The sequence below is a fragment of the Vigna radiata genome, unplaced genomic scaffold (genome assembly GCF_000741045.1).
Source record: "Vigna radiata var. radiata cultivar VC1973A unplaced genomic scaffold, Vradiata_ver6 scaffold_349, whole genome shotgun sequence".
Classification (NCBI taxonomy): Eukaryota; Viridiplantae; Streptophyta; class Magnoliopsida; order Fabales; family Fabaceae; genus Vigna; species Vigna radiata.
Window position 1 is genome coordinate 13396 of NW_014541986.1, and position 15520 is coordinate 28915.

The 15520-nt window shown below is 32.2% G+C and overlaps 1 protein-coding gene across 6 annotated transcripts; it reads left to right on the forward strand.

Annotated features, from left to right (window-relative positions):
- Nucleotides 1-1125: 1125 nt before the first annotated feature.
- Nucleotides 1126-6042, forward strand: LOC106778757 (calcium-dependent protein kinase 10). Of its 6 annotated transcripts, none has more exons than XR_002666280.1 (9): nt 1340-2009; nt 2087-2230; nt 2321-2473; nt 3827-3942; nt 4051-4218; nt 4870-5100; nt 5267-5559; nt 5641-5709; nt 5834-6042. XR_002666280.1 is itself a non-coding variant. In XM_014666742.2 (7 exons), exons 1-7 carry the CDS (start codon nt 1340-1342, stop codon nt 5438-5440), a joined length of 1656 nt encoding a protein of 551 aa, XP_014522228.1. In that variant the 5' UTR covers nt 1126-1339; the 3' UTR covers nt 5441-6042. The 6 variants fall into 6 exon arrangements, 1 of the variants encoding a protein (XP_014522228.1); XR_001377107.2 differs by having other exon boundaries at nt 5651-5709; XR_001377105.2 differs by having other exon boundaries at nt 5267-5709.
- Nucleotides 6043-15520: the final 9478 nt, after the last annotated feature.

The window sequence follows — 15520 nt, forward strand, 5'->3', positions numbered from 1 at the left end:
GAAACATAAAACCTTTAATTTTATCCATTTTTCAAGGTTGTTGGCACAGTCAGCATATTCTTTAATGCTGAAAATTATGAAAAAAAAATAGATATTTAAATATTTTTGTCGATGTATTTTTTAATGTATAATAAAAATGGAAATAAGAATATAATTAGAAATAAAATGAATAAAATATAGAAAGAAAGATTAAAGAAAAAAAAAACTAAAGTTAAACTTCCAGAGAAGAAGGTAAAAACATTGTAACAGACAAAAACGTAGTTTAGTCTTGGAAGAATGTGTGAAATTATTGGTCGAGTGGAAGAACAAAAGGCAGCATCAAAAGCATGAGGTAAGTCGGAGTCAAAAGTTGATACAAACACTAAATTATAATGATGAAGGTGAAGACCGGTTTAGAGGAATAATACTAATACTTTATTATTTCTTATTTTAAACAGAACCTTCTTTTTTCATGCTTAGCTAAAACCATAACTTTTATTACTTAATGTATCAAAAAAAAAATTAAAAATATTAAATATTAAAACAAAAGAAATTATCCAAATGTCCAAAGTAGCACGTAATTGTGGATTGCTGCTGAATTTCACACCGAATACCTCCATATAATGTTTTTAAAATAATTTAATTATTTTTCTCAGAAGATGTAATAAAGTAGTTCATTTTAAATTTTAATATATTTCTGTTCTTTTTATTTATCATATTATCGGACAAAACTCGTTAAAGCTAAACAAGAGTATAAATAGAAATTATGAAACAAAAATAAGTTCCCCGGTATTATAACTTTCACGAATAAAAAGTGAATTAAAAAATATATACTTTTTAACTTTTTCCAGTATATATTAATGACACCGGACAAAATTTAATTAATTCCTTATATTAAAACAAGAATTCAGAACACGTGTCAGACATTATGGGCAGAGAAATATTAGTTTCTGACATATATTCTCCAGAATACAATATTTTCAGAGATTAAAATCATAAAGAATTATATATTTTAATTTAATAAATGTTTTTGAGAAGTGAAAAGATGGATATTGAACACTTTCACGTGTAGAAGGGCCTTGCTTGGAGCATTAGCACCGAACAGTATTGAGCTTTGGGATATTCGTTTTAGAAAATTTGAAGATACAAATTGAGATATAACTGGATGAGTATTTTTAATTCTCAATTTATTATTACTTAATTTCCAAAAGCCACCAATTTCATTTCCTTTTTCTCTACTGAACTTTTCTCTCTCTCTCTCTCTCTCTCTCTTCTGCTTCCTCCCTCCGCCGGGAAACCCACCGGCGAAACTACACAAGTAAACCTAGACTTCCACTCTTCTAGAAGCTTCTTCTATAGCATGGGAAACTGTAACGTGTGTGCGAAAGCTGATGTGGTGGAAGATAATAGCAAGAAGTCGAGCGACGGCAACCGTGCCCGGAAAAAGGAGGCGAACCAGAAAAAGCCGAACCCGTTTTCGGAGGAACCGGGGCGGTCGGCGGCGCCGATCCGCGTTCTGAAGGACGTGATTCCAATGAGCCACAGGACGCGCATAAGCGATAAGTACGTATTGGGTCGGGAATTGGGCCGGGGCGAGTTCGGCATCACCTACCTCTGCACGGACCGGGAAACCAAGGAGGCGTTGGCCTGCAAATCGATCTCGAAGAGGAAGCTTCGGACCGCCGTGGACATCGAGGACGTGCGGCGCGAGGTGGCCATCATGTCCACGCTTCCGGAGCATCCCAACGTCGTGAAGCTCAAGGCTACCTACGAGGACAACGAGAACGTGCACCTCGTGATGGAGCTCTGCGAGGGAGGAGAACTTTTCGACAGAATCGTCGCTCGCGGACACTACAGCGAGCGTGCGGCCGCCGCTGTGGCGCGCACCATCGCTGAAGTTGTGAGGATGTGCCATAGCAATGGCGTCATGCACAGAGACCTCAAGCCTGAGAACTTCCTCTTCGCGAATAAGAAGGAAAATTCCGCTCTCAAAGCCATCGATTTTGGCCTCTCCGTGTTCTTCAAACCAGGTAAGACAATTAAGAACTTACAACCAGAACTGTTGAAATTGTCTTATTTTTTTTAAATTTTTTGGGGTTTTTGTTAGGGGAGAGGTTTGCGGAGATTGTTGGGAGTCCTTACTACATGGCGCCGGAAGTTCTGAAGCGGAATTACGGGCCGGAGGTGGATGTGTGGAGTGCTGGAGTGATTCTTTACATTTTGCTGTGTGGGGTTCCCCCGTTTTGGGCAGGTAGGGATTTGTGTTTTTGTTCTATTTGGGTGGATTAAGCTGTTTCTGGATTTGATTTTGAGGTTCTTGTGTGGCTTTTGGGTGTGGCAGAGACTGAGCAAGGTGTGGCGTTGGCGATCTTAAGGGGTGTGATTGACTTCAAGAGGGAACCTTGGCCGCAGATATCGGAGAGTGCCAAGAGCCTTGTGCGCCGAATGTTGGAGCCTGATCCTAAAAAGCGTTTGACAGCTGAACAGGTTCTTGGTAAGTCATTCACTCTCTGTACTTGTGTGGTTTAGTGTACCACTGTCTACTAACTGAGTGGCAAGTTGTTGGATTGGATTTTTGAATAATGGAGGTTTTTAATTTTTTTATACATTTTTTGTACTGATATATGTTAACCTTCGCCATTGTGGTTTCATTGGAATTGGATTTAGTGGAGAGGTATGACGAGTGTGTTTCAGATCTCAGCGTGTTTAGTAGGAATTGGTTTTGGTACGGAAGTATTATAAGCGTGTTTCAGATTTCAGTATGTTTTGTAGGCTTTCAATAAATGACCTGTCAGGTATCACTTTAACTTTTGTACATTGGTATTGGTGTCCGTGAGGGATGCGGCGTAAACGTTAGTTTCCTTTTCCGCTTGATTATTGCACCGTCTAATATGACTTGAACTTCGCGTGGGCGAAATTTGTCCGCAGAAAGCCTGTAAAATGAAGAGCGGATATAAGAAAAAAAGTAAAAACCCTTATACTGTTTGTTAAACATGGCTCTGTTCTAGAATAGGTAGCTATAAGGCTTGAGGAAAATTTTCCGTTATAGTAGGATTAGTGGGTGGAGCTTGGGATTAATTGTTATTTGTTATACAATTAGGGGTTGCTTGGATGAGTTGGTGGAAACTGGGAAGGTGGGGAATTTGGAAGGAAAACCGCTTCACATTTTGTTGGTATGGCTGTAATATGTGGAAATTAAAATATTCATTTTTCAAAGTCATAGCCCTAACACTTTGGTTGAAAGTCTTGTTCACTCAGTCATATATTTCCGCTGACTAAACTGGGCACACTGTTCACTTATGGTTAGGATGCTCCTATTTTTGCTTCTGTTGGGCTTGTTAGCAAGCTATAACTTTACAAGAAATGGGTTTCAAGTTTCAACCACGGTCCATAGCCCAAGCTGGATTCATTTTCCATCTGTTTCTGGGTTTAAAATGCATTCTGTCTTGCTAATGTAGATAGGAGCGAGGAGAGAATAAATTCTCACTTCTTTGAAGTTGAATAGTGGTATTTTTTATTATTTTATTGTTTTTTTTATACTAACAGTGATATTTGTGGTCTATTTTTCGTCTTAGAAGGTTTTGTTTTGATAACTAAATAGGTTTTTATCTTGTGGGGGCTTCAAAATCGTACTGTTGCAACAGTTTGAAACAGCTGTGTCTAGCATTTAATTTTTAAAAATCATTCTCACCCCTATCCTTTACCCATTTCCCCCTTCTCAAAAAGGAAAAAGAAATTGCTAAATATTTGAACCCTTACGACATGGGTTGGCGGACAGGACTGTACATGAGGTCTATCTTATGAAGAAAATCTTGTGAATATTTACCATCTTTAATTATGTTTACAGAACATCCCTGGCTGCAAAACGCAAAGAAAGCTCCAAATGTTCCATTGGGAGATATAGTGAGGTCAAGGCTTAAGCAGTTTTCTGTGATGAATAGATTCAAAAAGAGAGCTCTGCGGGTTAGCATCTGTGCTGGTTTATGCTTGATTGTTTACTCAAGTCTCTATGTGATTGAAATAGTAATTTGAAAAGTTGGTGTTTTTTGTTGCTTTGAACGAATGCTACAGGTAATTGCAGAGCATTTATCTGTTGAAGAAGTAGAAATAATCAAAGATATGTTTACATTGATGGATACTGACAAAGATGGCAGAGTAACATATGAGGAGCTGAAGGCTGGATTGAGGAAAGTTGGTTCACAATTGGCTGAGCCAGAGATAAAAATGCTGATGGAAGTGGTAAACTTCTATAATTATATATCGTTTATAATGTAGTTACTTCATATAATATCAGTTATTTTGTCATTACCCCTATATTATGACTTGAGTAAGTCCGATGGAGCTCTTGGAATAAGCTTTTTTGGGACTTCTGCTTCATTTCTTAAAAGTCAATGCTCTTTAAACAACCAGAGCAGGGCTCTACAGGAATTAGACTTTTTATCTGTCTCCTATATACCCCATTACGTAAGAATGTGGCATGTGTATGACAAATGTGACTTGTCTTGCTATTTGGATGTTGCAATGAGTAACCATAATTTAATTTTCCAGTATGTTACATTTAACCCAATAGTTTGGTGTATATTATGTCTAAATCTACTTGTAGGAACCTTTAGTTTATGGTAATATTTCATAATTATGGATATCTCCATGTTTGTCTCTCTTGCGGAGATTGTTTTAGACATTGCTGTAGGAAAGTGGCACCAGTTATTAGAAACACAACATACTTTTGTATAAAGCTAGTGAAAAACACTCTTTATTTCATTAAAAATGAGAATCATGTATCTGAAGTCAATTTAGTTGTTTTTTATCCCTTAATCTTGGACTTGTCAAGTGTATTTGTATTACAAATATGTGATTCAAGAATGGTTTCATTTGTTTTGAATTACATAGGCTGATGTTGATGGGAATGGAGTACTTGACTATGGAGAGTTTGTAGCTGTTACAATTCACTTGCAAAAAATGGAGAACGATGAGCATTTCCACAAAGCTTTCAAGTTTTTTGACAAAGATGGGAGTGGTTATATTGAGTCTGGCGAGTTACAAGAAGCATTAGCAGATGAGTCAGGAGAAACCGATGCTGATGTATTACACGATATCATGCGTGAAGTAGACACTGACAAGGTTTGACTTTCATGCTCTTTATATTTAGTACGTGTGAAATTTCAATGGAAATTATAAGTATTTGCTGCCTCTCACATTACATTCTTTTATCATCTCATATACACGTCATGCTTGCTTCTCTATAAGTCTTTCCACCGTTTGCCAATTTTCTGTTTTCACTTCACAGGATGGTCGCATTAGTTACGAGGAGTTCGTGGCAATGATGAAGACTGGAACTGACTGGAGAAAAGCGTCCCGGCAATATTCAAGAGAGAGATTCAAGAGTTTGAGCCTAAATTTGATGAAGGATGGGTCGCTTCAGCTTCATGATGGAATTACTGGTCAAGCTGTGGTGGTTTAAGTGTAAAGTAATTTCTTAAAGTAACCTCATGCCACGCTCTCTCAGCTACTCATTTTTCTTGCGTCATTGTTGTGGTTGGAAGTCTTGGGAAGCTCTCCATGAAAGCAAGTTTTGGGAAGGTTTGAGTTTTAGTGTTTTAAGATATAATGATCTTGAGTTGGAGTTGGGTAGCTTAGGCTTCTTAGTTGATTGGATGTCAGATTCCTGCAGCTTGCGTTGGAGGATTGCAATTGCATACTAAAGATGGTTGATAGCCTGTCACCAAAAAGGTGTGGAGAGCACAGATGCTACAGCTACATACCCTGAAAAAAATTACATATTCTTTGTATATCTGTGTTATATCTGTGTTTGATAATTTCATTGGTAAATGTGATTTTTCTAACTTGTGTGCAGAAAACCAGTTATAGGACTTGTCTCATGGGCGATATGAACTTCTGAGCATATAGAAAGTCTAGGTATCTTCTAGTTGAACCAATTTAATTTGTCTGAAACTGTATTTATCTGAAGCCATCATTTGACCTTTTCTCCCCCTTTGGTTAAACATTCTCTCTTGGCCTCCCTGTTTTGAACTTTATGGTTAATTTTCACTACCTTCAACATAATCTGGAACAGCTTTAAACTGCAAACACTTTCGTTTGCTAAATTGCAAGTAAATCCCCATTATTAGTGCTACTATTATTACACTTTCATCCTCATTCAGCCTTAAAATGCATTATAAATTATTATTACTTTCTTTGGAATTTTGGTTACTTTTTTCCTGAATATATTACCCTCTTAAATCAAATCAAATTAAATATAGTATATTTTCTGAATAAATAGTGATTACATTATTTTCTGAATACACTTATTTCTCTCAAAGTATATTTTTGTAAACAAAAAATAAATAAAATTGATGAAATGTAAACAAAAAGAGTACAATAACAATAAAGATCACTAATTGGTATTTTTACTTTTTTGTTTACCTCCAACCTTGTATGTAATTTTTCTAAAAGTACTTTGATGAGACCATGCTTTCGATGTTCACAAAACAACGGAAGCATGTTTATGCTTCTACTCAAAACGAAGACGTTTTTCTTCTTTTTTTTCTTTTTTTTTTTTACGTTGGTTACTATACAGAAAGAGATCACATTTGTTTTTGTTTTTTCGCAAAATTATTTTAAAAAAAGTCAATACAATAAAAAAATTAATAAATTCTTTTGTTGCATATTTTAGTAAAAACACAGCAAAAGTTTATTTGCATTGTAAAATATTTTTTAATAAAGGTTATATTTATAAAGTAATCAAATTAATTTGTAAATGCAAAAGGAAAAAGTTTTAAATTAATAAAAAATTATAATTATGTTTTAAGTTACATTATAAAAGTTATAAAAATAAAAAAATAAATAAACAATTTCATTCTTAATTTCTCTAAGATTATGTTTCTCTAAGTTCACAATTTTTCTAAAACATAAATTTCCTAACTTCTCTCGAACTTTCCTATTACTTCTTTATTTAAATTTAAATCGTTTTCCATCTTTCTTTTTCAAAATCCATGAGTTGGGAAATAGCTAAGAATAGACCTAAGCTACAGAGAACTATGATTGGAGATACATTTTTTTGTTCTATTCGATTTTTAATTCTTTCCTCCTTTTGTCTTCAAGTATGTGGTGTTAGAGTTGATATATGTATCGACAAACAAGAAAAAAAATTAATAATATTAATAGAAGTTCATACTGATATATTTGTTTGTTGGTTGGACTTTCTGGGACCAAACTAGAGAATATTTTAACATCTTTATCTCATTGTTTTTTCTAGAAAAAACATAAAAAGAACATATTAACTTTAGAAAGGAGATTAAGTAAAACTTAAAAAAAAAATAATAAAGTTTTATAAACAACTTGCGAAAATTCTCTTAAGTTTTACAAGTGTAATAAAAATACATCTTTAATATTTTAAATTTAACTAATTTATATAAACTCAATTTTTTTAACACAAAAAAACAACTCGGATCTTTAATAAATTGGCTTACAAATTAAAATTTATTTTCACATTTCTACCTAATCCATCGTGTATGTAGATATAGATTATATCTCATTACATGCATGATTATGCATCTCCTTCTTCAATAATAAAATCATGAGATGCAATTAATTTGCATCTAATTATAGAATTATTTAATTTTTAATTAAAGTAATTAAATCAAATTCTTCCATTTTCAATCAATTAAAACTTCTATACCAAATTAAAAGTTGTATATCTCCCTAGTTTAATCGATACATTGATTTATTAAGAATATAAAATAGTTTTAATAATGGAACACAGGTTCCAAAGCGAATCTTACCTTATATGAGGAGTATGGATTAGGGATGGAGACATTAGCATCTACCATGGGGTTGAAAATGATGTTTTAAGATGAACCAGAAGTTCCTTATGTCCTTTATTGGAGATAAAAAGTCATTTTCCTTAAACCTCGATTGGGGGAGTGTATAATACCTCATATTAGAGGTGATTGATCTTAACGATTTCACTTGACAGACTTAATATCAGAACATTCCACCATTCGAGGTGTCTGTTAAGGACAAAATTGTAATAGAGCACACGCTCCAAAGCAAACAATACTTCAGATAAGGAGTTATCGACCCTAACGTTGTCAATAGACGAACTGAGAATTAGAACATTGACACCACCTTGGGGTTGATAACCACTTGGCGTTTTCAATTGTTATAGCTATTGAAGACATTGACCAAATCAAGACAAATAATTTGGTGACTTTGTCTGAACAAGAGTTGTTGGACTATGACAAGGAAGAAAACCAAGGATGAAACGATGAACTAATGAAATCTACATTTGAGTTCAAGCACAAGGGAGGCATAATAGAAAAAATAATTACCTTTACACAACACAAGAGGGATATTGTTATATAATAATTACCTTTACACAACACAAGAGGGATATTGGTATGCATATAACGTGCATTTTAGACCAAATGTTTTTTCTAATGAAACTATAACTAACAAAAAATTTGACAAACCTAAAATGCTAAAAATCTTTCTTGTGGCAGGTGAATGACCTAGATGTGCCATTTGATGGCCATGAGAATGTCCTTGCCAATGATGAAAATGCATTGTTCAAAGTTATGATCAACTAACTTGTTTTTGTAGTGACATGTGTTAGGGGATCAAATTTTCGATTCTACTTTGAGGTAAATATTTAATTTTCTTATTGAATTTAATTTTTCTTTTTCAAAATTTTTTAGAAGAAAAACATTAGTTACCATTGCACATGTTTTGGTAAGTCTAGCACCTTTTTCAAGATGTTGTGTATTTTATAAAACATCCATTAGCTTAAAAAAATTTAAACTATAATATCATTACTAAACAATGAACTTAAAAAAACTTTATTTAATTATTGTATCGAAATTAAAATATTGCGAAAACAAATATTATTTCAATCCCAAAAATTAAAATATTGTTCGAAAATTACAAATTAAAACAAAAGATTTTCTCAAATTCATTTCGAAAATTCCCATAAGATTTACCCATTTTGACTTTAAACATCAAAATCATCATATGTAATATCATCTTTCCCATATAACAACACAAATTATACGTTCATTGCACAAACATAAACAAGCAAGAGTGAGCTAACTAGAAAACAATACAAAATAATAAAAAATAACCATACTCACTAACACATTACCATCAAGTCACTCTACCTAATAAAGTCATTTAGTCTGCTTCCATAAGCCTTATGAGTAACACTATGTTTAAGCCCAAAGCCTTACAATCATACCTCACTTTATTACTTTCCATAAGTCTTATAAGTATACTCTACTTAAACCCAAAGCTTTACGATCAGGAAACATTTCCCCTACTTCCATAAGCTTTACAATTATCAACTCTGCCTAAGCCCAAAGCCTTATGGGCAAAACAACTTCCCTTTTTCCTGGCTTACCAAAGCCTCAAGCGAAAAGGAACCATACCTGAATTTATAATCATGACAACAAAAGACATAACACACAACTATGCTTCCCAACACCAACTGGATTGACAAGCCATCACACAATCACATCTTCTAGCGACAACCAAACCAATGCGCCAACATCCATACTCGTTTCCCAGCACCAACCGAATCGACGAGTCATCATACCATCAAGCAACACAACCCTGTCCAAATATAACACAACATCCAACCACACAGCTCGACAACGAAACCGAAAAACACGCCTAACAACATGTATAGTTCAACAATAATCATAAACAGCTTAGCCAAACACACAAATAACTCGGTCAACTACACACTGCTCGAAAATCATAACACACAGCTCGACCAAACACGACAACATGTAGTACAACTTGGAAAAATACATAAGACATCATGACAATAGATTTAAACACTTAAAATCATGTAAAATAACTTGGCAAAGCATGGAAACATCATAGTCACACATATAAACAACTTGACACAACACTAACAGATCATAATAACATTCAATTAACTCGATACATCATGAAAAATCATGGTGACATTTAGAACAACTCGACACAATGCTAGAACCTCATTGTAGCAATTTAATACAACACGACACAACCTTTAAAATCACATGACAACATGGATTCACCGAATCAGAAAGCCACAACATATTATAACAACAATTTAAACATGGCAACTTGAAAGAAAATTGTGCAACCAACTTAGCATAAGAAGAGGTTAATGTGAAGCATACACAATAATATACCCCCTACCAAATCCTTGACTGCACTACAACCATAGAAGGGAAAAACAACATGCATCATAAATTATATAGATGGCATGATAATTGAAAGGAAGAAAAACAACAGTGGGAACCTAAACCTACACCGAACAACAACCATGGATAAGGCTAATTGCATAAAAGGACATTGAACAACAACACAACCGTAAGCACCATAAAGATCCATTGCACGAACATCAATAACAATGTGACCGCACTTAGTAAATGAATACAACTAGAAGCTTGCACTATAAACAAGAAGCATTGGACAACCCTATCATGCAGTATGAACTAACGGGTGATAAGGAAAATATGCATTGCATAACCAATAAGAACCCACATGGATTGTAAAGGATTGATAACAGCACACAAGAACAATATAAAATAGCATTGAAATTTAATATGACATGAGGTGAACTCACAAGGACCAAGGGTACACGTACTACAAAATGATAATTACATAAAAAAAAAATTGACATCATAATAATAACACAACAGGACCCCAACGTGAATGGAAGTCAATACCTCAAGCACAAAAGCGTCATATATATATATATATATATATATATATATATATATATATATATATATAACATGATAAAATGGAAAGGGAGCACCAATATGGATCAAGTCACTACACCACATGGACAATAGTGAAAAGGCTTACAACAATTTATAACATATGGTATAATAACTGAAAAAAAGAAAAAAAAAAGTTTGTAGCACAAATTATAAAGGACAAACAAAACTACACTACACTGCAAATTATAAAGGAAAAGAGATTGCACCGTATATTATAATGAATTGTATAATAATTTGATGAAAAACCAAATTGCACCGCATATTAAAGAGTAAGATGATGAATGACATGCAAATGGGAAGGAATAAAGAGCTACATGACATGGAAAAAATAATTTGAAGGAAGACAATGGTTGCACCTTATGGCCAAAAATAAAAACATGCACCAATCAAAACTTGATATACTCCAAGTCCACACCTAGAAGCCTCTTACTGCAAAAACAAAAATAACAATATAATTTTGGTCTAACCAAAGTTTAAGCACACCACTCCCAAATTCAAACCCATGACCACCAACCCATAATAAAGAGCTCTAACCATTTGTGCTACACTTCATTTATGTATAATTTATCTTTTTCTTATTTTAATTACGGAGATCCATGCCCCTGCCACCCTTTTAGATATTCTATTTTTCCAGGATCTTACAATAAATATGTTGCAATAATTTGACTACACACTTTCAACACTGAAACCAAAGGTATATCCTAATTTTACATAAATTTTTTTTCATGGAGTGTTTATTGGTGATTGTAGCACGAATCTATATCATGGAGACACGATTGTGAGATGTAGAAAAACTGTTGGTGAGACTAATTATTGGATAATGAAGAACTCTTAGGGAGGAGAAAATGCTTACATTAGAATGCAAAAGAACATATCTAGAAAGGAAGGACTCTATGGCATAGTCATGATGTCTTCCTCTCAAATCTAAAACTCCTATGCTAATCCAACATGATCTTTCTCATATCCCAAGGATTAATGTTGACACCCAATTTTGTCCGAGTATATAAATTTCATTTCTAAAAATAAATGAAAAAGATGTTGAAAAAATGAAAAAAATATACTACAAAATAAATGTTGGCACCAAATTTCAATAAACTTCATACCTAAAAGATGAATGTCAACACCCAATTTTGATACCCGACCAAGATTTCCACCTTATTTCATGTATATTTCATTTTGAGACTTTGAACTTATCCTTCTAATTCACACAAACTAAACTATATTTGAGTCACCGCACTTGCCCTTCTAATTCACACAAAAATACATTTTGAGTCTCCAGACTCATCCTTTTAAATCGTGCAAACTTCAATTATCATTACCCAATTTTGTCCTTATATAAATTTCATTTCTAAAAAAATGTCGAAAAAAAATACATTAACAATAAAAATAAAAAATATTATATAAGACATATTATTTTATCTCAAGTAATTTTATACATATCCTTAATTTTGTCTACATGTTATTTAGTATGCATCCTTCAAATAAAAAAAAGTGTCTAATTACGTATAAATAAAGGCTTCTACATTTTAAAATTAACTAATTTTCATTTTAGATTTAAAAAGTTAATTAAAAAAGGAAATAAAAAAGATTTTATTTTTTTCCGTGCTTTTTATTTATCTTTTTATTTTAACATTCTCTAACTTTTGTTTTTAGAGGGACATCCCATTTTCTTCCTTTCATACTTACACCAACTAAGACCTTTATCTCCAAAACCCTCAATTCTACTATAACTATGGCTCCATGTCTCCTCTGGCTCCATGCCTCCTCTATAAACCATCGATCATTATTCTTGACTCATCTCACACGTTACTATCTCTCACATATCCCACCTCACGACCAATCACTTTACATTCTCCTCCAACCATTAACATATGATGGAACCTTTACAACTGAGAATATCTTCTTCTCCTCCATGTTTTCTTCCTCTCCAAAAGTCACATAACGCATCCATTTCATTTTGGCACTACACAACATCAATAACCAATAAACCCAATTTCCTCTAAAGTTTCTACTTTTTCAACTGCCACTACAACATGATCAAACCTTTATGACAAAGTTATCAAGATCATGTCCTCAACTTGTTAGTTGGTAATAATATCTCTATTAATAGGCCCTCGTTTAATTAACATGGTCCTCGATTTTGTCAAAGTAGGCAACAATTGTTTCATTTTTATAAATATTGAAGAATTCAAATTGTCTCCTTAAGGTCTGTAGTTTGACCTTCTTATTTTTATATCCATCTCCATAGGTTTTAAGCAATATTTCCAAGCACTCCTTTATTGTAGAAGATTTAGAAATTTTGTTAAAAATCTTAGGATCTACATACTGATAAATGAGGAATTTAGCTTTACTGTCAAGCTTTTACGGATTCTTAAAGTGTTAATTAGCTTCCTTAAAGGCTTTACTTCTTGGATCTTTTAGCTCACTCATAAAAACATATGCTACATCTTGGAACTCGAAGATAGCCAACATTTTTATCTTCTAGTCATCAAAGTACTTTCCATCGAACATTGACAATACACCTTAAATGGTACTCCCATTTCCAACCATCGTGATCTCGTGCTTAAGTTAAGTGCCTTTAAAAATATTGATACCTTACAACACGTTCTTTGTACTTCAAGATCTTTCACAACAAAAGAACAATTGCACACGTGGACACAATTCACTCAATCAAGGAGGAGACTTCACTCTTGCTCACAGAATCATACAATCTCTAGATACCATGTAGAAATAAAGACTAAACACTATACTATTACAAATACACTGAGTAACCTTTTTTAATTCTCACTACTATGATGCTATGAACAAAGGTACATAACAGAGAGTTAAGAAAGCAAATAGAACAATAATAGACAAAACTAACATTGAATTGACTATCTAGCGAAAGCAACTTCTTTACCTAAAATCTTGAAGAGACTATCTATATGCAACAACTTGAGGTGTCACTACACTTTAAGGAAATGTGTCTCTTGCAAAAATCATAATATGACTTGAAATATAGCTCATAAGTGTAATATAAGAGGTGTCATAATTTCTTTAGAAAGACAAGGTTTCAAAGGTACATTTATGATAATTGCGTCTACTTCTTGAAAATAGAATAAATAAATATGATGTTTGTGTTCTTATTTGTAAACAATATCTTATATCCAATCAATATATGGAGGAAATGAGAAGACTCGTAAAGGTATTGGCCTTATGAGATAAATACTTATGGTGAATATATATAAGAATTAAATGATTCGAGTATTGTATTCATCTTAACAAGGTTATTAGTAAGGTTGTTGAAAGTTTTAAAATGTATAAATTATAAACCTATAAGTACACCTTTAGGTCATCACACAAAACTCTCAATTATCCAAAATCTTAACTTTAAAAGAAATAGAGAAATCAAGACTAGACATGAGAAACATTACATATTTTGTTTAGATCTTTACTCAAATAACTAAGAATAACTTCGTATTCTCTTTATAAATAAAAAATAACAATAATATTTATAATCTCATTTTATTAGTATAATCTTTTGTCATTAATAATATACTCAATGTAATCCAAATTCGTATCCACCAATATAAAATTTTATTAATAATTTTAATATTAAGTACAATACTCATCCCCATTAGGTAACATAAACAACATATTTTATAATCTATCACATTATATATCAATCATTTTTATTGATTATATATCATAAAAAAAACCGTCATCATCTTAATTAAGTTTTCAAATCTTAATAGAAAAATTTGTTTAAAATATAAAACAAAGTTAACAAATTTAAACATTTATACGATTCGAAAGATTGTAAAGTATTGTTGGAAAATAAATATATAATTTAAAAGAGAATCTTACCCACTAATATAGACCATTCAAAGAATCTAAGTCATTTTGTACAAACTTATGAAAACAAAAGTAATTCAAAAGCCTAAATTGAATAATTTTAAATATTCTTTCAAGCAAAGTAGGTGTCATATAATTTGAATCAGTGAATACTTATTCAAACAAAATGCCAATTTCCTTTGTACTTTTTCAGATTACACACTTTGGAAAACAAAATGTTAAATATTAAATAAAATCCAAAAACTATAAATAGTATATGGTTGGAAATACTGTTGACTATAATTTTATAACGTTTAACTATTTTTTGAAACAAAATCTTCCAATTGATTAAAAAAATCAACAAAATCAGTTTACTCCTCATGAATTTTTTATAATAGAAATTTCAACTTGGAAAGTAATTATAAAAAAATAAAAGTTGAATAGAGTGAGTGTCGGAAAATAGAAAGTCGGGATTGTTAAAATTAAAAGTTAATTAAAGTAATTATGAAAAAATAACAATTATATTATATACATTATATGAGAGGAAATCGTAATATTTAAGGATATTATGTAAACAAAATAGAGATCTTGTATTATATTATTATAAATAGATTATAAATTATAAATAAACAACTATATATTTCAAAATTTAATTACATTAAAACAAGAAGATTTACTCAAATTGGAAAAAAAATGGAAAATAGAAATTAATTTAAAATTTTAAATTGTAATAAATGAATAAAATGACAAAAAAAAAGTACATTGCTTTATATTTTTCTAACATGTGGTTTTATATTTTTCTAAAAATCTTTTTAATTCCTGAACTCATCTGAAAACACTACCAGGGAGTAACAAAAACACCATTTTTAATATGATATAGTAATTTAGGGTTTTTATTTTTTTCAATTTAAGATTGCGTTGTTGTGGTGATGAACAACAGTAGTGTTGGAAGG